Source organism: Lytechinus pictus, chromosome 5 (genome assembly GCF_037042905.1).
Source record: "Lytechinus pictus isolate F3 Inbred chromosome 5, Lp3.0, whole genome shotgun sequence".
Taxonomy (NCBI): Eukaryota; Metazoa; Echinodermata; class Echinoidea; order Temnopleuroida; family Toxopneustidae; genus Lytechinus; species Lytechinus pictus.
This window is the reverse complement of record NC_087249.1, coordinates 46,583,303-46,603,763: the sequence shown is the minus strand read 5'-3', so window position 1 is coordinate 46,603,763 and position 20,461 is coordinate 46,583,303. Positions and strand designations below refer to the sequence as shown.

General features: G+C 36.3%; 1 protein-coding gene across 1 annotated transcript in view; it reads right to left on the bottom strand.

The window, feature by feature from the left end:
• The window catches only part of LOC129261214 (TBC domain-containing protein kinase-like protein), a 28,695-nt gene extending 8,917 nt beyond the window's left edge, over positions 1–19,778 (bottom strand). Inside the window, exons 1-15 of the mRNA XM_064099100.1 lie at positions 19,451–19,778; positions 15,964–16,184; positions 14,615–14,687; positions 13,052–13,166; positions 12,105–12,178; positions 10,519–10,810; positions 9,188–9,249; positions 8,659–8,810; positions 7,630–7,765; positions 6,687–6,836; positions 5,794–5,890; positions 3,803–3,937; positions 2,835–3,024; positions 1,031–1,081; positions 130–213 (exon numbers count right to left, since the gene is read on the bottom strand). Coding sequence (XP_063955170.1) covers positions 130–213; positions 1,031–1,081; positions 2,835–3,024; positions 3,803–3,937; positions 5,794–5,890; positions 6,687–6,836; positions 7,630–7,765; positions 8,659–8,810; positions 9,188–9,249; positions 10,519–10,810; positions 12,105–12,178; positions 13,052–13,166; positions 14,615–14,687; positions 15,964–16,156 — 1,804 coding nt within the window. The 5' untranslated portion in view covers positions 16,157–16,184; positions 19,451–19,778. The remainder of the gene's footprint in view (positions 1–129; positions 214–1,030; positions 1,082–2,834; positions 3,025–3,802; positions 3,938–5,793; positions 5,891–6,686; positions 6,837–7,629; positions 7,766–8,658; positions 8,811–9,187; positions 9,250–10,518; positions 10,811–12,104; positions 12,179–13,051; positions 13,167–14,614; positions 14,688–15,963; positions 16,185–19,450) is intronic.
• Positions 19,779–20,461: the final 683 nt, after the last annotated feature.

Sequence of the window (20,461 nt, the reverse complement as noted above, 5' to 3'; positions counted from 1 at the left end):
GAGCCAGCTGCCAGAAGGAATTTATGACTTGAGTGTGTTAGAGCTGTTCTACAGGTATATCCTGCATGCAATTCTCACTAATTTCCTCTGTGACATGTATTATTTTTATACTATTGTCTGTTTTCTTACCTTGGATTACTGGAGAATTGTCTTTCATAAAGAACTTGTAGAGATATTTAGGGATGAAGGCCTTCAGGCAAGCATAGGCTAATGCTGAAATAAAATGCATAAAATCAACATGTCAGCCTGTTTTTCCTATAGATGCATTTACACAAAGCGGATCATTGAGAAAGGCGCTTATAAAAAACAGAGGTATTTATTTTTATGAGGCTTAAAGATAAACTCTAGTACTAGTATCTACAGAGTTGAACGAAACTTACACAGAAAAAATATCTCCAAATGATTTTTCCGGAATATGTATAATTACAGAGTGATCAGCAAATGAAGATCAGAAAAATTACTGAAAAATGCCTGTTCGATCAGTGTGGCCTCACATGTTGTTTCCTATGTTTAATTACTTAACAAGGTAATGCATGTGATAATGAAATGAATATAATTTCAAGCAAGCATAAATTATTGTAATTAATCATTGTTCTAAATAATCATTCTGGTGTATGATAAACACCTAGCTTCATTCAGTGCATGTATTGAAAAGGAGAAGCAATTGTAATTGAACAAGTTAAGAAAACAGTAAAGAAGTATAATAATAATAATAATAGGCATTTATATAGTGCCATCTATCTAGAAATATTCTTTTCTGAGGCACGATGTTATTATTATTATTACCCCGGCTTTAGCTCGAGCTGCCTTTCAGTGCTCATGCATTCAATGAATTAATCCTGCTGGGTACCCATTCACCTCACCTACAATGTAGGTTGAGTGCAGCACAATGTGGATGAGTTTCTTGCTGAAGGAAATTACGCCACGGCTGGGATTTGAACCCACGACCCTCTGTTTCAAAGTCAGAAGACTAATCCACTGGGCCACAACGCTCCACAAGTATGTATCTTTCTAGATCATGGAGTCTTACCTTCATTCTTGAAATTGAGGTAGAGGAAAGGAGCACAGAGTGAATCCAATCCTGAAATGAATGAACAGACGATGCGAGTATTTTATTGTCTTCTCCCCACTATATCTCAGGGCGAATACATGTAGCTTTACCGTGCAACTACATGTACATGTGGAGTGAACCATAAAAAAGTAACATGGAGAAGGTTTACGGTTCACCATGTGCAATATGAAGAAGGGAAAGGAAATACAGGCAGAAAATTCCTGAAGACGGACAGTCAACCTGCCCGAAACGTCGAATAACCTCTCTTCACTTCATCCTGCTACTACTCAAACCATCGCTACTCAAGCCATATTTAGCTCATCTCATCTGGTTTACAGTCCTTTTCAGGACTTCACTCACTTTCAAGAAAAGAATACCTCTAATTTCCTCTTTTCATCCTTTCTCGTCTTTCCATTTCAATTTTTCTGCCTGTATTTCCTTTCCCTTCTTCGTATTACACATAATGAAACGTAAACCTTCTCCACGTTATAAATGCCACCATGCAAACCTACAAAGATCACAACAAGGCAAAATAAATTTTGTGTCTCGCCCACTTATGAAAATGACCAGAAATATTGTGATTTGCGAGGGCACGCAAGAGAATTATATCGAAACTTCATTGTGAAATGACTGGGATGGAATAACCCTTGTCATAAGAGCCTTGCACGTAAACTTTAATGTTGACCTGAAAATGACCTTTGACCTAACCATGTGACCTCCGACTGCAGCATAACATGCAGGTCCCCCAAGTCCATCTACCATCCAAGTTTGGATGAAATGCGACTTACGGTTGCAGAGTTAGGTGTCATAAGAGAGTCTTGCATGTAAACTTTAACGTTGACCTCAAACTGACCTTTGACCTAACCATGTGACCTCCGACTGCAGCATAACATGCAGGTCCCCCAAGTCCATCTACCATCCAAGTTTGGTTGGAAATCGACTTACGGTTGTGGAGTTATGTGTCATTAGGTTTGTAACGGACGGACGACGGACGACATTTGGATCCCTAAGTCTCGCCTTCACCTCCGGTGGGCGAGACAAAAAAGTAGTGGAATCCCAAGTTATGTAAAATTGACTGGCATAATAAAATCTATTACATTAATAATAAAAAAACAGCATTTTCGTAAATTTTTCATCTTATTCTCACTTTCTTCTGAATTGCTTGCTGCCTATTTTTTAAGTAGGTACATTTTTTTGTACATCCTCCTAAAAAGTAATGTTTACCATTCCAATATAATGTATGCCCAAATAACATTGTGGAGGATACATGTATAAAGTAAAGAAATTTCTTATACCACTTCTCAATCATGGAATGGTCTAAAATTTCAGGATATAATCTTTGTCTGTAGCTTTCCAATACCCAATCACTTAATTTGTAAGATAAGGGCTCGGAAGAGCCCTTTTCAAGGAAAATGATATCATTAATGAGAGAGAGAGAGCAAGAAAGCTCTCCATGCCTGATAAATCAATTATTCAAAATTGAATCATATTGGAGTATCATCTACATGTAACACTCTTACCTTAGAAAAGTGTAGTGGCCACAAATAGGTAGTTCTGATTATTTTGGTTGGGATCCCATCCAAAATCATGAAAATTACAAAATTCATCCACTCAAACACATTTTCATTCACATCAACACTAAGAATTTTTAGGACATACAATATACATGTATAATGTAATGAATCAGAAAAAGACAGCCTTTTTTTCCGGGGGGGGGGGGGGGGTTCAATAAAATGAAAAGGGTGAGTAAACTGTGAATTCTCAATAAACCTTTACTGCATACCTTGCCAATACGTGAGTTCTGGATGAGAAACAACCCAAGCCTTGAGTATCCTCTTGAATTTGTTATGTGCCACATCTGATGAGAGAAGCTCATTGTACTGATGACATCTTGGTATATCTACCTCTATCTGTCTATCCATTGCTGTAGGGGTTTCCTTGTCTATGGCGTCATAGTTTGCTTGGATATCACCCTGCATGCAATAGCAGAAATGGGACTCACTTGATGCTCATCATTTTCTTATTTAAAATGTTTATTAATTTTTATTATTCATAATATTTATATTTAGTTTTTGTTATATTTATTTCATTTATTTATTTATTGACATTTTCATTTATTATTATTTTATTATTATAATTATTATTACTATCATTATGATTATTATTATATATCATTTTTTTAATTTTTATTATTATTGTCATTTTATTTATTTATTTTTATTTATTATTATTATTATTATTATTATTTTTTTTTTTTTTTTTTTGGGGGGGGGGGGGCATTATTGAAATATACATCAACAGCAACAGTATCAGCATTACAACCATCACCATTTTCATTATTACTGACCACAATTACTAACTGTTACAAAGATAATAATCAGGAACATCATCTATCATCATCCTCTTCATCATTATCAACCTCATCATCACCAACCTCATAACCTTCATTATCATCAACCTCATCCTTTTCTTCCTCATCATCCCCCCCCCAGAAAACACCACAAACACCACCACCATTACCACTACCACCATTACTACCACCACCACCACCCAGCACCATCATCAATCATCATCATTATCATCATCATCCTCACCACCATCATCATAATCATCATCCTCACCATCATCATCATCATTAACAACATCATCATCATCATCATCACTATCATTATCAATACATCTTGGGCTACGAGCTAGTGTGCAAAGGCATGACAAGGTTTTGTATAATATTTTCCAAACCATAAAACTCACCTCAACCCCCAGTAAGGCTGCCCATGTTTCATCTCTATACATGGTAGGAATATCAGTCCTTGCTTCCTTCCATATCCTCCCTATCGTGAACGGATAACCCTTCAACAGACGGTCAAACAACACCACACGGTGGAACTGATATAAAGGGAAAAAATAAAGTGAAAGCTATTATAGTATTAAAGTGCAGACTTGGGTTCTGAGAGCTGCGATTGATCTCATTGACCTCAACTATATAGAAATCCATCAATGTCATGTCATAATTTTTTCTACAGGATATTTGCACTTTGCAAACAAAGAGAAATACACTGAATTTTAAGAAAACTTTGAATGTATAAATACATATCTAGCAAGTATAATGAATAAACATGCATTTAAGATGTTGATGTTGCTGGCTTCCCATAGTTGTGGTTAATCGGATCTATCGCAATTCTTTGTATGACGGGGCCCAGGGGTCTATCTTACAAAGAGTTGCAATTGATCCAATTAATTGCAACTATGACAGGCCAGTATAGCCAACAATCTACAATGCATACAGCCATTGAAAGTATTTTCTAAATAAAATGGTTCTACATGCATGCACCATAGTACGTATCAGTGTGCTCGTCTTTGTTTCTAAAGAGAATTCAAGTACTGACATGATTATCTCAGTTCGTCAAAAGAGCTCTGCCCTTAAAAATCCTATTCAAAATGGAACTTAATTCAACAAAGTGAACCCAGAAAGAGACCTCTGTCTCTTCTTTTAAAAACAAATAGAATCATTATAAAGTACACGTAATATTTCATTTGCTTTATAAATGAATATTATCATTATCGGTAACGGTGTTGATATACTGTTGTAGTTTTCATTATTACTTTTATTATCGTTGTTAAATTACTATCATTCTCATTATCAATAGTATTGTCATTATTATTATTATCATCTGCCTGAAAGATAGAGCACCAAAGGGTAAGTAGGGAGAACCCTAGGAGAGCAATATATTTAGGTTTATTCCCTCAACTGAACAGCTGGTAACATTAAAGGTCAAGTTCACCCTGACAAAACAATATTGTAAAAATAGCAGATAAAATAATAAAAGATATTGGTGAAGTTTTGAGGAAAATCCATTAATATCAAGAAAGTTATTAGAATTTCAAATTTTTGATTTGTCACATCATAAACGAGCAGCTGCCCCATATGTTATGTTATATAAAATGCATAAATTTGATTTTTTCAATGGTTCATAATGACTTATGTATTATTATCTTTTCAGGAGCGGGTGTGAAATAATAAAAACAAATTTCAATTTTCTGAGAAAATTATATTTCATTAATTTTTAACCATGCGATATGTATATTGTAGGAAAGGTGCTTGCATATGACGTCACAAATCAAATAATTGAAATTCTAATAACTTTTTTATTCTTTGATGGATTTTCCTCAAACCTTTGCCAATATTTTATTTTTTCCTGCTATTTTTACAATGAACTTTTTGTCAGAGTGAACTTCCCCTTTAAGGGGAATCAAGTGACTTGACATCAATTGTGCCTTGATAGACAGAAAGGCCCTAATTCACAAAGGTGGTTTTGAAAACCCATGGTTGAATCCATGGTTTATGCAGATTTCCTGTATAAGTTACGCTTAATTTGTCGCATATCGGGCGCATGTATAAAAAATGTCCAATGCTAATGCGCGTTTTTGTCACAGTGCGCCAAATTGACGTCTGTTACCATGGTAAGATACGCTATTTTATTCATGAGTCCACTCTTTGAAGAGTGAACTCATGAATAAAAACAATGGACTCATGAATAAAATCGCGTATCTAACCATGGTAACAGGCGTCAATTTGGTGCACTGTGACAAAAGCGCGCATTAGCATTAAATTTTTTATACACGCGCCCAATACGCGCTAAAATAAGCGTAATCTATACAGGAAATCTGTATAAACCGTGGATTCAACCGTGGGTTTTCAAAACCACCTTTTTGAATTCGGGCCATTAGGTTGAATCCTTCACCTGGTATTCTATATCTCTTTCTCTGATCACGAGTGGAAGACTAGCTACTTGGGAGAGATCAGAACTGCTTTGAGATGTCGGCAGACCTTCGTTTGGACTGTGGAAAACAAAGCAGTCACGGCGAGCAATGATTTTGAGAGGAAGCTTTCACAAATCAAGGCGAGGTGAATTTTGTAGAATACTACCCCATTAAATAAACACAAAATTAAAGGGATACTCCAGGCTGAAAATGTAGGTTAGAAAGTCTGATAAAAAAGAATGTTTTTTAATCTTAAAGTTCAGCAATAGTCTGCAAAAAATTGTCATCGGCATCCCATCATGAATATGCAATAGGTGGGCTTATGATGATGTTATATCCTTATTTCTTTTTTTTTTCGTGTTGAATTTCATGGAATTAAAACCATTTCATTTTTTTATACATGTGTCTAAAAATATGTCTCCTTGTAAAAACTTAAGTTTCAGTATTGATTACGTTACACAGTAAATCAGTAGTCAATCCTATTTTTAAATTTTCGAGGAAAAAATTGAATAAACATAATTCATTTAATAAAATAAAAAAGAATATACATGTAAATGGGAAGATGACATTATCAGCTCACTCGTTGCATATCCATGAGGGCATGCATAGAACTGTTTCCCCTACACTAAATTTTGATAACTTTGTTATTACTTATACAATTTTGATATTTTCAGTGATTCATTTGTCTGATTTTACTCAAAATTTAGTGTTCTGTTCATATCACATGATTTTCAACATAACGTACACCCTGATGTACAGTAATATTGAACAACTGGGTATGGGGATATATATATCCCCATATAGGTAAAAACGTGCAATGGCAAGATGCATTAATAATATAAAAAAGAACATTAGAGACAAGGGTCTAACTTACTTCTCTCCAAGAAGAGGATAGTACGCCTCTTCCTCTATGTTTTCTAGCCTTTTCTTCAGCTGCTCCAAGGACAATATGACTACGGTGTCATCGTTCAGAGAGCTTGTATCTCTCTCCTTGCCGTGCATATCGCCATCATCCGTTACAATACTGTAGAGATAATAAAGGAGAGTATCCCAGTGAAACTAAAGAGAGATAATGGCGTGGTGTTGGGGGGGGGGGGGTAAGTACAGTCTGACAAGGGGACCACTTGGCACTGGGTATCCTTTCGATTGGCCTCGATATACTTTCACTTGCCTTGGATATTTGTTGTGTCTTTGCTGATTTCTCTCATTTGTTCTGTAATATCTTGTTATGAATTCCCTTTTTTCTAAACATATTTAAATTTAAGATCTGTACACCGATCAATGTTTCTTAAAGGTGCTTACTCTCTTAACACCCTGGTTTTCAAATTTTACACTTTTTTTTTCATTTGCTAAAATGCCCCTCTTGCAATGCACACATCTTCTGGCTTATCAAGTTGTGACCAATTCTGTTATCGACAGTAAATTTAGAGACCCCAATTTTACACTTTATGAATTGCCTATTCCGTCTTTTTGGGCATTCTAAACATCACATTCCGTGTTTGTTGATGACAACTACTTAAAAAATATATTAAAAAGCAATTATGAATAGTGAAAATATTAGAAAAAAAGTTTCCATGGAAATAAAGCTTGACATACAGATATCAAACATAGTGAGGAGGTTTGATGGGCTGATTATTCACTAATGCAGTTTTGTTTCATTTTTTTTTTGGTGGGATTTCCATAATTTTTCGTAATTTAAATTTCAAGTGCGTTCCCATGGAATTATGTTTCTTCCTAAATTCTGTGATTTTTTTTCCAGTTTTCTGTATTGCGGAAAACTTGGGACTCCTAAGTAAAAACCATCTTGAGATGCTTACTTGGCGAGGGCACATAGCGGAGGCTGACTTCTGAGCAAGCCTTTCTTCTTGAGTTCTCCTTCCAAGTCTCCTCCTGCTAGCGTCCACAGATAGTAAACCTCTTTCATTGGTCTTTCGGCCATGTGGTCCTCATCCTCTATTGATCAAACATAATTAATTGAACAATTAATTCATTCATTCATTTATATGTTTATTTATTTATTTATCTATCTATCTATCTATTCATTCATAGATTCATGCATTCATCCATCCAATAATCAATTGATTAATTAATTTCTTTTTAAATCAATCAATCCACCAATCAATCACTCACTCACTCACTCACTCACTCACTCACTCACTCACTCACTCACTCACTCAATCAATCAATCCGTCCATCCATCTATCCACTCACTCACTCACTCATTCTTTCATTCATTTAATGGCAGCTGGGCACATTAACATGTAGCCTTTATAGCTACATGTATAACTGTAGTAAACTAAGAGGCAAATTTTACTTCCCTGTTGCACACTCACTTTTACTGTAAAGTGAAATTTGAATTTCACTTTACCAAGCACCTAGCACTGATATACAGACTATTTACAATCAAGGATAGCTTTAGAGCTGCTTATGCATTTGTGTATGTCTTTTAACAGTTGTCTAAACTCTAAATCTTAATTTATCATTGAATTGTTGTTTATTATCAAGGTTTTTGCATGGTGGTAAAGGCATAAACAGAGGTGGCTTGTGAATTGCAGGGTTTACCCCTTTTTAAGCATTTATTTTCCGGATTGATTACATGCCGAACCATTGGCCTTTTCTCTTTTTTCCCCATACATTTCACCACTTTATTTGTCATGTCTACTTATGTAATTTTCTTTCATGTTTAATTTAATTAATTTAATTAATTATGTGTATAGTAATGTCGACGTGTGCAATTTTCAATGTAAAATCCAGTGAAGGAAATGCTTCTATGTATATCATAGACTGATAGATTGAAATTAAATTGAAAGGCACTATTCTTCAAAGTTCAAGGTTGTAGCCCTTACCTTCTTGGCTATCGTCCTGGTCAGTGTCCAGTTGAAGGTCTTTGCATCTCAATCCCTGGTATCTAAACATGGTAAGACTACTGGGCGGAAGAAGCTCGGAAGGCTTCATACCAACCAGCATATCGCTCTCGAGCAGCTGAGCGGTGCTTGGTCTGGAAAGGAATGGTAATAGATCATGTTCGTTGTTATTGGGGTTCTCCCGGCTGAAAATACATGTAACAGAGTCCAGACCAAAACATAGCCATTTTGGAGCTATATAAAAAAAAAAGATTTACAGCCAAATTATGATTTTATGCATATTAGCACTATGTATCACTTAAAAATAAATGTTCATAACTTTGGGTATTAACTACCCAATCTTGGAGATTACGTCATAGGTGACATGTGTGCCTATTTTCAACCCGATCGTGTGATCAACGGCCAAGATCGGGGGGGACCCCGGCCATGTAACTTCAAAATAACCCGGGCTATATAGGGTTTAATGAAACTGCAAAGAGACTTCTAATAAGAGTGCTATGTCAAAGGCTACCTTTCTAGAGGAGACGCTGACAGGCATGCTCTCAAAAACGACTGCAGACCAGAAGGGTACATCTGTAAAATTCAATCAAAAAGAATAGTGTATGAATATCATTTTAATCATAATAATAATATATAGCATTTATACGCATGGAAAATCTAGTTGCCTATTCAATAGCGCACTATACATGTACATTATCCCAGCTTCAGCTATCCAGCTCAAGCTGCTTAATGTCCATTCAAGAAATTGATACTGCCGGGTAACCGTTCACCTCACCTGGGTTGAGTGCAGCACATTGTGGATCTATTTCTTGTTGAAGACCATCTGTTTCTAAGGCGAGAGTCAGAACCCGTTAGACCACTACTAAGGTGCTTTTTGCAATGAACCATATCGGATTTAGCTCATCTGGGGGTGTTTCAAAAAGATTTAAGTTTGACTTTATAGTCGCACGGCCTGGTTGTGTTTGTTATAAAAGGCATGAATGCATTGGTCAGATTATGCCAAGAGAACGTGCACTACTGCGTATTGATCGATAAGATTGCACGTTGCATATCATGTACGCGTCAACATCCCAGTACGACTCTAATTCATACTTAAATCTTTGTGAAACACCCCCCTGGTCATGATTGTTGCATCGCAAGTAGGTATTAACATGTTGGCTTAACCTGAGAGTTGAGGGAGGTGCTATAAGCATATAGCAGTAGTGCATGTATGAATCACACGATTTGACCTGTATGGTGATGAGTAATACCGTATACCACACACAATTAGAAAACAAAGTGCAAGTTTTAGTCAAACTTAAATCTTTGTGAAACACCACCAAGGACTATAAGTTCACAGTTGCACTTTATGTAATCATGGTTCTCACAAAACTTCTTCAGAACTGTTGACTCCAGTGGTGTTTTTCACAAAGATTAAGAATTACTTTACAGAGTCGCACTTAAAGATCCCAACTGCATGGGGTATAAAACGCATCAACACATTGGTCAAATCATTCTCACAGGTTGCGTACTACTGGCTATTATTACACGAGTGTGCATTAAATATCATGTGGCACTGGCATTTAGCAGAGATGCCATTCTGAACAAGAAAATTTCAGTATTTCATTGGCGGAAAATCAGTATCTTGGTAAGGAAATCATTATTTTCACAAAAATACTGTACCATAAGACAACACATAAAACTGAAATTTAAGAAATTAGTATTTTGCATGACACCATCGGTATTCTTCTCATTTGTTTAGTACTAATCACTGAAAATAAGTACTACTCGACAGCTCTGATTAAACCATAACTCTTGGGAGGTTCCATCGACCACTAGAGTGACAATAAAAATGGTTCCCACCTCAAGCTTCTGTCGCCCCCCATGCTCATCGAGTATGGTGTCCAGAGGGTGCTTCTGTTCTCCATGCTTCCCCAGCAGCATCACCTTGGCCAATATCTGTGGGAGAGTGGCCACTGGCCAGAGAGCCTGACCCAAGCACAGTTCTAGGATGACCATTCCCAGTGACCATATATCCCCCTTGGGACCAGAGGAGATGTTCGTCTTGGGTGGGAGGGGCGTGGTGGGCGTGTCTCCGTTGGTAGGTACGATAGGGCCTGGGGTGAGCACTTCTGGTGCCATGTATCTTGGTTGGCTTCGAGAGATGAAAGACAGATGGGAATACCTTGTTAGCCACTAATTTCAAAAGAATCCAAACTCCAATCAACATTAGTGTGTGCTTTTTTTTCACCTCTAACATGCTATTCTCTTTAACCCTCAAAAGACTGGGCTGGGCTATTCAAACGCCTAAGAAGACCTAATGATCTTGGCCAGCATTTGCGTGATTGTAACAAAAATATGCATGCACATTGCCAATGGCATAATGTACAAAATAGTATGATCAAATTCTTCAAAAAATCTCATCTAATCAATTTTGTTTATTTATGCGTAAAATCAAAATATTGCTCTAATTAACTAATAAGGCCCCTAAAATGCTAATATTCTATTCACAGACCCTTGATAAGATTCTGATCAAATGTCAATATTATAATATTTTTCTTACATGTATGTATTTCATTGTTTGTTAAATTTCTTATAAATCTATTTTTGTTTATCAAAAAATTGTTTTTTTAATGGAAATTGTCTGGGACTTTATTCTGGCCATAAACAGGATGAAATTAATTGAATTTAATCAGTACAAGGACAAATAATGATACATTTAAGAATTTTGGCTAAAACCAATGACTATTTGCATTGGATTTGTACACAAATTCATGTTTTTGAGCAATGTTAGGTCTGCTTACACTTACAGAATGTTGCATAATTTGGTAACCATGTATAAGGGGTTGCAATTTTGGTCTCAAAAGTTGCGTGAGACTTGTAAGCAAAAAGTCAGCGAGCGACGTGGTAAAAAAAATTTGTGCAGCAGATTTATCACAAAAAAATGTCAAGTCTTATTAGGGTTAAAAGATAGGCTTTCACAGATCCTTTTCAATTTTTATCTTCGTACCACTTAAAATGCACCTCAAAATATTATAATCATATGTTATGATGCTGTGGATGATGATGAATAGAATGAAATCAGAAATTGAATCAAATCAATCAGATTGAATACTACTTTGGAAAATTGTACTTTTGATAAAAATGAGGGTATATGCAATAGGAAGGAAAATGGGCAGATTTATATTACCCGTATTCGGAAGTGGAAAGATTTGAGAGAGAGAGAGAAGGGCAATAGGGCCCCCAAAAGATTTTAGTTACTAATCATTAGCCCCCCCCCCCCCCGTATTTGTACGTTTAAAGCATGCAGATCATAACTGTAAAACAAGATCATTTACCTGAAAATGAAAAAAAATAATAATAAAAGTAAACTTGATTTATTGTACTATTTTTTCTGATTTCAATGGATGGATTCTAACCAAGGAAATAACCAGAGTTTCTTTTCTTACCCTATGGGAAACGGCACATCAGCTCCACAGTTGGTGATGTTATAGAGTCCATACTTTGCCAGCTTCACCCGGCCCTATAACAAAAAAACAACAACAAAAAACAAAAACAAGAACAGTGATATACAGCCAAATTTGCTTTAGTGACCCTATATAGAAGGACCCCTATCTATAAAGATATATAGGAGCGCATTAAGCACCTAACAAGGCAGATATATGCATAATACAATTGCCCTATATTTTATTATTATTATCATGATATCACAAGTTTGGCTTCTCTTAAAAGGTATTGTTTTTTTACTACAGCTGATTCTCTTTGATTTCCGGTCTTTATATTGCGCACAGAAAATCTAAGTTTTTCCTTTAGTAGAATGTCAAGTTGGAATGCACATAGGCACAAGTTGCAAGACAAATCAAATCTAAAAGCACAGCATTACAGCTGACATCACAGAATCATGATTGAGAGCTCTATTGAGTTCAAGCAGGTCATGATGATCTTGGTCCAACAGAATTATGAAAAATAAAATCACCTTTTCAGCACACATTGTAATCGAATTTTACCCAATGATCCCTACTCCTGATATAATTAGGGTCTATATGGAAAATGTTTGATATACATGAAGTGATGTTAAATCTTCTTCAACAGGCTAAAATCTGTCATTTTTCAAGACTGACAACAGTGAGCGCTTTTTAATTAAATTCAACAATCGTAATAATTAGCTTTCTCCCCTGCCTTCAAATTAGAGAAGCTAATAAAAGGTAATAGTTCTTGGTTAACATCTATATAATAATCATAAGTATCAATGGTGCAGTATGGAAATCTTGAATTAAAGAAAATAACAAAAAAATATTATCCTCCCAAAAGTAATTCAGCATGCAAACAGTTAAACTACCGGTATCAAATTCTTTAAAAATTGTGATTCCCATGCCACCTGGATATGCAATCTTACCTGTGGGTTTAGTAATAAGTTGGATGGACTAAGACCTCGGTGAACTAGGCCATGACTGTGCATAAAACTAAGCCCTTCTAGTGTCTCATGGATGACAGAGAGAATTTGACCTGGACTGAAATATAATAAAGAAAAAGTAATAAGTAAATGAATAGACCTACATGTATATATGACCTTTAAGAGCATTCCAACTTTGATAATGACATGATGTGAAAGCTGAAGAAAATGGTCTGGTGACTTGTGAAAGAGGGAATACACCTGAAGAAAATAAAGGGAGGATATGGACTGTTGAATGATGAGATCACTAACAATCTATAAGTATCTCAAATTGACAATTTGGTGGGTTGATTATCACAAATTTAATGGTAAATGACAATCCTCCCATTTTACATGCACTTAATCATATTTGTCTAAAACTTGATATATACTGGCAGATGGATTGAGTTTAAGATCTTCAAACACAATTATGGCCAACACACTCGGTCTATTTGGTCTAAATGCTACATGTAGTTCGTCTAATCATCACTTGGTCTGAAGATCTGAAACATCAAAGACTTTGAAATAGCCACTTTTAAGTATTGTACTAAAGTTTTAGAGTATTCTGAATAAAATGTTTTACCAATTTTGAAATTTTCTATAAATCGTTAAAGTCTGCTTTTGTCAACCTACCATAAGTCGAATAAAAGGCTGTTCTCACTACGTTCCTAAAACTAGTTTACTGGGAACCGGTTCAGAAAGCCAGTTTGGAAGATCGCTTTGCTAGCGTTCTCACTTGATCACACGAAAGTGGTTTTCAAAATCACTTCACGTATAGCGCTCTTGTTGCTATGGAAACGCTCTCAGTGGGGAGACACGTTTCGCGCGAAATTCGAAACCGCAGCATAGGCATTCTACACCTGTCGTGTGGAGTAGCGCGCTAAAAATGTGCGAAGATCGCTTCCCGAAGAACGGTTGTGTCCTCACTTACGCTAAAACCACTTTTCCGATGCGAAGCGATCTTGAAAACTACATCGCGAGGTGGTCTTCCAAACTGGTTTGGAAGAGCGCTTCCAAGAGCGCTTCGACCGTTCTCACTTAGCGTTAAACTAGTTTCCACTAAACTAGTTTCCACTAAACTAGTTTAAGGAACTGAGTGAGAACAGCCTCTAATTACCTAAAGTTGTCTCAAATTTTCAGCATATATTTAACAAAACATGTTTTATTCAACAAATCGAAATTGAATTTCTATTTAGTCAAACAGATTCTTGTGGTCACAACAGAGTCGACTGAGGCACCTTGCCGAATGCCTGCAGGAATTCCACTATAATATATCCTTTGCATCTTTTCAAAGCAATTTTCCTCCATTTCCAATTGTTTTGTCTCTGATGAAATGTGAAGATTGGCAATGAAAAGCCCCACTTGCAGGATCCCGCGTGAATGACACAGGCAACTTTGGTAGGGTGTCTCGTGCAGACATAATGAAATAATTTGAAGTCTTGCTACAAAATAAGAAACTGACTGGCAATACCAAGTAGAATGCATAATGTCAAAAAAAAATAATGAAGAAGAAAATTTTTTACTTACTCCTTGAACGTTCCTTTCTTAGCTTCAAGTCCTACATTATTGCTGTAATGTTCAGCAACAATAATCAAGCGCTCTGAAGAGAAACAAAATCGTTGGCACAGTTATTGTCACTAAGAATGCAATGTCATTCTTTACTGTCACAGAATTCTAACCTCTTGAACAAATGTGACACAGGGATGACATAAAGAATTAATTACAAAAGTACTAAACTTTGTCAGGTCTCTTTTGTACATAAAAATTGATTTTCTACAGCAGGATTTAAAAGTAGTATTAGTAACTTAAAGTTTTCTCCACAGGGGCATGTACATATATATAATTCTGAAGGAGGCTCTTAGACTTTGTACCAATTCCAGAGCTGCCAAGTTGTATTTTGCATTTTCAGAATTCTTATCCCCCAAAATCAGTATTTTTACCGTGTGAGATAAATATTTTGTATTTTTCCCCAAAAAAGTGTATTTCATAATAAAATGCTTGGCGCACTCGCCCATCACGGCGCTCAAGCTGCATGCAAGCTAAAATGTGCACTGCTCTTGCAGATGAAAAAAAAAAAAAACATTGAAACTTGTGTATATCTCACCCTGGTTTTTACAAAATGATTGAAAAAAAAAACAAGTTACCTGAAATTACATTGATCTAATAACCATATTTGTGTACGTTTTATGATATAGAGACATATAGAGATGATTTTTTTTTTTTTTTTTTTTAAATACAAAAAAACGTATTTTTAAAGAAAAAACGTACTGCCGTATTTTGGTTGCAAAAACGTACTAAATACGGAAAAATCGTACTACTTGGCAGCTCTGCAATTCCCATTATCAAGCTAATTCGCACCTTTTTATTTTTATCAAAGAACATCCATTATTTATGATATTCAAAATTGAAAGCTCTAAAATACATGTAGCCATAACCCTAGAAGAATTTGACCAATATGTTTGCTTGTAATAAATCTGGGGGTGATTTCATCAACATTTTGATCCGACAACTGTCGGCGCTGACTAAAATAGTCAGCGCTGACAATTGAAAATCATTTCCACAAGGAGGTGTGGCAAAGGAGTTAGACTTCTTCAACTTATTGAATTGCACTACACACCAGCACACCTTTATTTGTTTGATGTCTTTACAAGCACCATTTCAAAGACATTAGTCAAGGAAAGTCTTTATACAAAAAAATAATTCATTCTACAAGAATCTTACTCCCAATGACTTTTTCCATTTCAAAATACTTCTTCCTCTTTCCTTTTTGACATTTTCCTTTATTTTCAGTTAAAAATTTGGAGCCAATTCACCCAGGAATACTTTCATAAATGTTCATAAATAACCATAAAGAGCTGATACGACACTCAACTGACCATGTTTACCCCTGACAGCATCCAGGTACTGGCAAAGTCTTGGGTGGTGAAGGACCTTGAGGGCTTGGAACCGCCCCAGAATTTTGATGGAACTAGGAGTGAGTGGGAGGCCATCCGCTCCACACTGGTCATTAGCATACCTAGAGGCATAGAATGTCGACACTCCAATCTCTGCATCCCCGATTGGCTGCATGGCTACGCTCAGTCAGGATTACTAGTATCTGTTATAAAAAAAACGAGGGGAAAATATTGAAATAGCATTGTAGTTTTACAAATGGTGCATTGTTACTTGTAACACTCTTCATTGTCAGGACCTTGCTTGTCCAATGATGTCATAATTAGTGCTGTTATCGGTAAGAAAATTCTCTGTCCATTTATCGCTAAGAAATATCTTACCGATATCGACAACTATATCGACAAAAGAACATTTTATCGACAGGTGACAATTCCGTTTATTACATACAAAATCAATACACATTGCATTGACTAGCGATGTCACAATACTCGTGTTGGTCAAAATTTCTATCTGCCACTGTACCAACAATGCTTTAAAATCCGCGTTCCGTAAAAAAACATATTATGGCAAGAATACATCCTCACCTTACACGTTCTTAGCATTATTTTAGGGATGGACGAAATGTTATCGATGATTTAGGGGCTTTTTGGACATTGTTCTTAGCAGTCAACAACTTTTGCCTATCCGCCACTTTGGATTTTGTGCTGTTACATATTTGAATGTAGAGGGCAGCAACACACGGCCATGTGCATGTTGCTTCTACGTTATTTGGTACACCATAATCTAAATTACAGCAAGGTTAGTCACCCATCTCATAGCCTTTGTTACGTAATCGTATGCAAAGATTTGGCACAGCGGCCAGAAAAATCACCCTCAGAAGTTTTATCGATTTCGTTTTTGGACTTACATGTATATTATTCCTACTGTACATTAATATTCTTAAAATGCAGTTTTCTAAATTTGTTTATTACATGACATCATCCAGCCAATTTATGAATTAAAATATAGTTTGCATAGTGAAGTGCAAGCATCCCTGTGTCCAGCACAGCATTCTATCAAAACAAGGCCACAATTTCTATTAGTACAGTCCGACCTCTCTTATCCGGACACGTTAGGACCAGCACCAATCCGGATAAGGGATTTATCCGGATCTGGGAGACCCAATATTAAATACACGCAGCTGCCTCCCCAACAGCGGTAGCTACACGTGATATATTGTAGTGGGCGTACAGACAGTATTCACTGCAGTGTCAGTCCAAATAATAGGCAGTAGGCCTATTTATATGGAAAAGAAATCGATCGATGGCCAAAACTCTTGGATGATTTACCTGCTAAAATGATTGAGGTATACATCGAGCATACCTCGAAAGAATGAGAACGACTCGATGACACTAAGTTTTACAATTAGATCATCGCGGCGGGTATCGCAGCTACGCAATGTCAGCCATTGTTATACTGTAGGTTCAAACATGATAGATGGCGCTGTCCATATTGAGGCCTTTAGCGCTAGCTAGCGAGACATGTGTTGTTTTTTCCCCGGGAAATGAAAAGAGATAGTGATGAAATGTTTGCGCTGCGCCCTGATTTACTGGAAAATTATCCTGTAGACCCAAAATCTTTTGGAGATTTGGGCAAGATGTTTTCATGAAAAATAATGTTGTTTTAGGTATTTTTAAATTATTTTAATATTTTAAAATATATGCATTCATAGTGAGTTTGCGAATAGGATTGAGTTTAGATTGAAATCTCATTTCCCAACGTACATGTACATGTACTACATCTACATGTAGATTGAATTGGAAAAAGAAATCTTGGCAAGTGTGCGTCCGGATAAAAGAGAGATCCGGATAAGGGGAGGCCGGATAAGAGAGGTCGGACTGTACCTCAAACCAAAATCAACATAAAATTTCACTTTCATTAGGAGTGGGCTATACATGGGTCAAAAATACTTGTTTTTGTCATTTTAATATGTCAACAGTTTTTTTCTATTCCTTGTATTAATGTATCTCAATGTGAAATGACAATATTTTCTGTCTTGGGTCCGAGAAAAAAGTGTGCTGGGCCAAAATCAAAAATGGCCACCAAAACCCCCCAAAATCACAGTTTTGGCCACAACTTCTTTATTTGGTGGTATTTTTCTCTTTGGTGTCTATTCTTATGTTTTTTGGGGCAGGCAATATGAATAGACACCAAAACCAGAGAAAAAGACCACCAAATAAAAAAGTTGTGGCCATAACTGTGATTTTTTTTTTTTTTTTTGGGGGGGGGGTTGGCACTTGGCAGCCATTTTGGATCAGTGTTTAGATCATCAGTATTTCTAGGTGAATCTACTCTAAAATGTTGACATGAAAATGAAGAAAAATGATACATTTATTGAGAATAACACCTGAATAATGTCATTCCTGTACAATCAGGAATAATTTCATAAGACTTTTCTTGACTAATATTGTCTTTGAAATGATGCTTGAAAAGATGTGATATAGACTTAGAAAAAAAGATGAGAGTATTGTCATTTTTTTTAAAGAAATCAATTGAAGTCAATAAATTGACGCAATCTCACTCCTTTGCCACACCTCCTGGCGGAATGAATTTCCATTGGTTGAGCGAGATGAGCGAGCAATAAAAGCGCGTTTCTCATTGGATATTGATTAAAAAATAGGTGCATCTTACAGAGATAAAATGAAATTTTCCTCAGAATACCAATTCACAAACTCCTGCGAGCTACTATCAGTAGAGGCGCACGGCCAATATGGGAGACTCTCTCCAATAAGGGGGACAATCTCCCTTATTCAATTTCAAGTTATTGGAGACTTGCTTTGCCTTTGCAAAAGAACAAAAGAAACAACACCAACAAAGTCAAAAGCATGATTTTTTCCATCCAAAATTTTGTCGCACTGAGGTAAGAAACCCATAATTTGTTTTGTGTGTGCATGACAACAAAAATCCTTATAAAAACAAAAGTAGACAGTGAATTTTTAAAGTAAACGGTGAAAAGGGGTAATTTTTCATGAGGAATCTGCTTTTTATTTGCAGCCAACAAGGTAATCCTTTTGCAGCAAATGTAAACAAAGACAGAAAGAAAATTGGTCTCCGATCTCCCAAACTGGAAACCGTCTATGAAATTGGATACCCAAATTCTTTTCAAAAGTATTTGATATTGAAGATAATCTTTCTCATGGGAGACAGTCTCCCATATTGGCCGTGCGCCTCTACTGACTATCTCGTACAATGCACGTACGTGCTATAGCCGGGGATCTAGCTCATGTGCAATTCGAATTATTGTATCACATAATTGTGACAACCCCCATTGGAAAACATGTGCATGAAAATCGCATGTGTACTGAACACTAAAGTTAAATGACCTCCCGTGTGCACCTAGACCCCAGTAACATTACAACTCAATTACCTGCATCATTTAAACAGGAAAAAGTACAGATTGACCAAAAAATATATTTCGTATTTAGTTCTTACCACAATTAATCTCTGTTCATCAGTGTCAGAAAAGCTAAGATCTTCGATTCGCTATGCTTGCTTATGAGCGTTTTCTGTCGGCCGTTTGAAGCTCTCAGTCTCACGCCAGGCTAGCTCGATCGATCAGCAAGAATCGATAATCTCATGCCGCGCCCGAGGCCGACAGGCCCGCCATAGGCTATATGCCGCGCACGGAACCGGCCAGCCAGCCCAAGAGCTAGAGCTAGAGGGGCGTGTCTGAGCATGGACCATAGAGATGTCTCTATGGCATGGACCTAGGTCCATGGTCTGAGCTAAACTTGTCTGATGGATGCCGAAATTTAGAGACAGAGCAGCACATCCGCTCTCATGCACAAAGGCATGTATGAAGATCCCAAATAAACAAACACATTTAAAGCACCATTTAATGTAATTTAGGGAATTTAGACCTACTTTTATATTTGTTATTTTATATAGCTGCTAAATGTAATTGTTGGGACTTTGTGATTGGTAACATTCCAGTGTTTTTCTTCATCCTTTTTATTTTATTTCATTTTATTTTATTATTATTATTTTTTTTTTTTTTTTTGGGGGGGGGGGGATGGGAGGGATCGGTCTTGGTTCATTCTTCACTTGATCTATTCATTGAAAATTATTTGGTTCACAAAGTTTGCAGTTGAGTTGAATTTATCACATCGTCTTCAACATTGAGACTTTTTAAAGCTTTTATTGTACTCTATGCCCGACTTGAATGAACATTAAATTACTGCTCTTTCTTTGTTTAAAAGCTAATGAAAAATCTAATAAAACAAGAAATTTATACATTACTTATCTATTAATACTTCAGTGTATTTCATCTTCCATTCTACAGATTGGACCAGTAAGAGATATTTCTATGTGGCATGTTCGAGTAATCGTATAGCTACGTCAGGAGACTAATACAGAGGTTTAGATGATACTTAAAGGGGTAATCTGGGCTGCAAACATTTATACCTCAATTAAAAGAGTGAAATTCACAGAGCAAAATGCTAA